At 54.3% G+C, this 2946-nt stretch overlaps 1 protein-coding gene across 1 annotated transcript; it reads right to left on the bottom strand.

Annotated features, from left to right (window-relative positions):
- Window positions 1-328: 328 nt before the first annotated feature.
- Window positions 329-1874, bottom strand: LOC124652521 (transcription factor MYB44-like). Its single transcript, XM_047191543.1, has one exon. The coding sequence runs from the start codon at window positions 1755-1757 to the stop codon at window positions 696-698; it is 1062 nt and encodes a 353-aa protein (XP_047047499.1). The 5' UTR covers window positions 1758-1874; the 3' UTR covers window positions 329-695.
- Between the last annotated feature and the right edge of the window lie 1072 nt (window positions 1875-2946).

The raw sequence follows: 2946 nt of genomic DNA on the forward strand, positions 1-2946 counted from the left end.
TTTGCACGCGTTAACGCTAAGCAAGCTGCCGTTTCGAAACTCTCCTTGTCGTCCGTCACAGCTCATCAATCGCCCACATGTCAAAAAGCATTTCTACCCCAGCAAGTAAACAAAAAAGGGGTGTCAGAGATTGGGGGGTGCGCGACAGGCAGGCAGACGGTTAGCTGTCGCTCGCCCATCCTCCACTCCCCGATCCCCACCATAATTCCGTTTCGTCCTCCCCTGCTCCTGCTCCCCAAACCAGACACTCCAACGCGAACGAAAACTGAATCGTACTTCACCTACTACTGCTGCTTTGAAACGACTTTGTACTGAAGCTGAAACTCAATTTGTTGGCCGCTCTTTTTCCCCTTTCGCATTTCATTTGTTTTCCTCTGTACAAAAAAGAACTCTTGACCTAGCTTATTTGTAGATGAAGTTTTCTTCATCTGATCTGCGGAGAACGAGCTACCACGGACATCTTGGAGCTTGAGGAGGAAAAAGAATGGAAGTGAACCAACCAAAAAAAAAGACCTCTAGATAAGACCAGGAGCTAAGGAATTATTGCTGGGAAGATCTAGACTGGACGCCGAGCTGCTGCGTGTTCTTCTCTTCACTTGCCGCCTCTGTTTCTTCTTCTCTTGTCGGTCGGTGCATCGACTCTCTAGAGTTTGAGCAGACTTATCTTGTTCCTGAGCTAGTGATGCTTGTGCTCACTACTCGATCTTGGCCATGCTCATCATGCGCTTGGCGGCGTGGACGCCGTCGGCGGGCGACGAGCGGGGGTCGAAGCCGGACATGTAGTTCCGGACCTCGATCCGGATCATCTCCTGCATCATCGACAGGAACTCCCCGTTGAAGGCCCCGGCCTGCCGCGGCTGGGCCTGCGGCATCGGTGGCTGCTGCAGCTGGAACGGCATGGGCGGCGGCGGCGGCATCTGATGAAACGCTGAGGCGGCGGGCTGTGCAGGATGAGGAGGTGCCATGGGCGGAGGCATCTGTTGAGACGGTGAAGCGGCGGACTGTACAGGATGAAGTACCATGGGCGGCGCCACCGGGGCTGCCTCGGGTGCATCCAGGCCGGGCAAGGAGAGCGAGAGCGACAGGGACGTCGCTGGCGACGGCGGCGGAGACGCCGGTTCTGGCATGGGAGGAGGCGCCGCTGCCGTCGGGAGCATGACGACCCCGCCAGTCCGCGCGACCGGGCGGTACACGTGCGCCGACGCCTGAGCGGCGGCAGCGGACGGCATGACGGAGGGCATGCTCTGGTGGCTGGAGTCGCTGAGGTCGGACCCAGAGGGGCTGCCGGGGCTGAAGCAGAGGGACCCCGCGTGGTGGCCCCCGTCGCTGCTGGTCCGCTTCAGCGGCCGGCCGTCGTCGCCGTCGGCCGCGTCACGAGCAGGGGACCCATGCTCCGAGGCGGAGCTGTGCTTGCGCTTGAGCGTTGAGTTCCAGTGGTTCTTGATGGCGTTGTCGGTGCGGCCGGACAGCAACCTGGCGATGGTGGCCCACTTGTTGCCGAAGCGGGCGTGCGCGCGGAGGATGGCGTCGTCCTCGTCGGGGGTGAAGGGGCGGTGCTCCACCTGCGGGGAGAGCTGGTTGCACCACCGGAGCCGGCACGACTTGCCGGACCGGCCCGGGATGGACTTGCTGATCAGGGACCAGTTGCGGGCGCCGTGGCGGCCGACCAGACGCTGCAGCGCGTCGTCCTCCTCGGGGCTCCAGGGGCCCTTGATCCGGTCCACGTCCCGGGCGCCGCCGCCCCTGCACGCCGCCATGGCTGCCGATCGATACAGATCGGTCTAGCTATGTAGGAGTATGCAGCAACTGCTGGAGGAAGAAATGGATCAAATCTGGCGATATTGTGAGGACGTTTCGAGAACGAATCCGAGGAAGGAGACAGAGGAGTGGATGGGAGCGGAGGGGGCAGGGGCGGCATATATAGCTGACGCTGAGCACCGGAGGAGGAAGACGACCGGAGCTAGCCGGTTTGTTGTAACGGGTTCCAGCCAGGCAACTGAAAGGGGATCGTGGCGTGGGAACAGCTGGCCACGGGACACGCGTCTTGATGGGATAATAAACGGCCACACTCACTCTCCAACCGAAATTACCCTGTTTATCAGTTATCACCTCTTCTACGTGTGCTATGGTCGATGGATGGGGATGGGGAGCCAAATATCTTCTTCACCATGTGGACCGTCCAAGAGATCAATTTATTTTCCTTTGGAGTATACATTATTTTCGAGGCTTTGTGTTCAAAGTACATGGTTGTTGTGGTTTTAATTTGGCTTATAATCCTTTTGTCCATGATTAACCTGCATCGTGGGTTTAGTTAGTTGAACTTTTATCAAGCATAAACTGAAAATTTCAATATTTACACTACAAAACCAAATATCTTTAAGATCATTATGAAATGGTTTTTCATATTAAGATACCGCAGATGTAGATAATTTTTTCTACTTGTTTAATCAAATTTCAAGAAGTTTGTCTTTTACCAAATCGATATTGCGGAGTAATTATGAATAAGGGAACATGTATGGTCATGGGAGGCTGTAGTTAGCATCACCCTAATGTAATTTACAAACGGAACAATTCTTGTGGGGTGGAGGGAGGGGCACACCATCCCTGACCTGAAAGAAATTGTTGAAAGAAATTTTAACAAAGTTTTTTTAAGCATTTTTTAATCCCAGCCATGATATTTTGTGTTTTCCCCATAGATCATTGGCAAGCTCCACCAATGGTCATGTAGGTCCGGCTCTTACCCTAGATAAACATGATCAGCGTCGGACTACGCCTATAGGGGGGGGAGTGCATTCTCTAATACTCTGGGCTTGCTACGGTTTTATGTGTTAGGCTGGAAAAAAATTGGTTGAAAAGGCCCAACCATATGGCAGTGCTTGAGTGCCGTACAATTATTTATTAAATCACAGACGGAAATTGTGTGATCGAATGCAAGGACAAAGCCAG

The sequence above is a fragment of the Lolium rigidum genome, chromosome 5 (genome assembly GCF_022539505.1).
Source record: "Lolium rigidum isolate FL_2022 chromosome 5, APGP_CSIRO_Lrig_0.1, whole genome shotgun sequence".
NCBI classification, from domain to species: Eukaryota; Viridiplantae; Streptophyta; class Magnoliopsida; order Poales; family Poaceae; genus Lolium; species Lolium rigidum.

Bases quoted from the DNA above. Each gene is read 5' to 3' on its own strand.
- LOC124652521 (XM_047191543.1), bottom strand. From the start codon at position 1,757: ATGGCGGCGTGCAGGGGCGGCGGCGCCCGGGACGTGGACCGGATCAAG.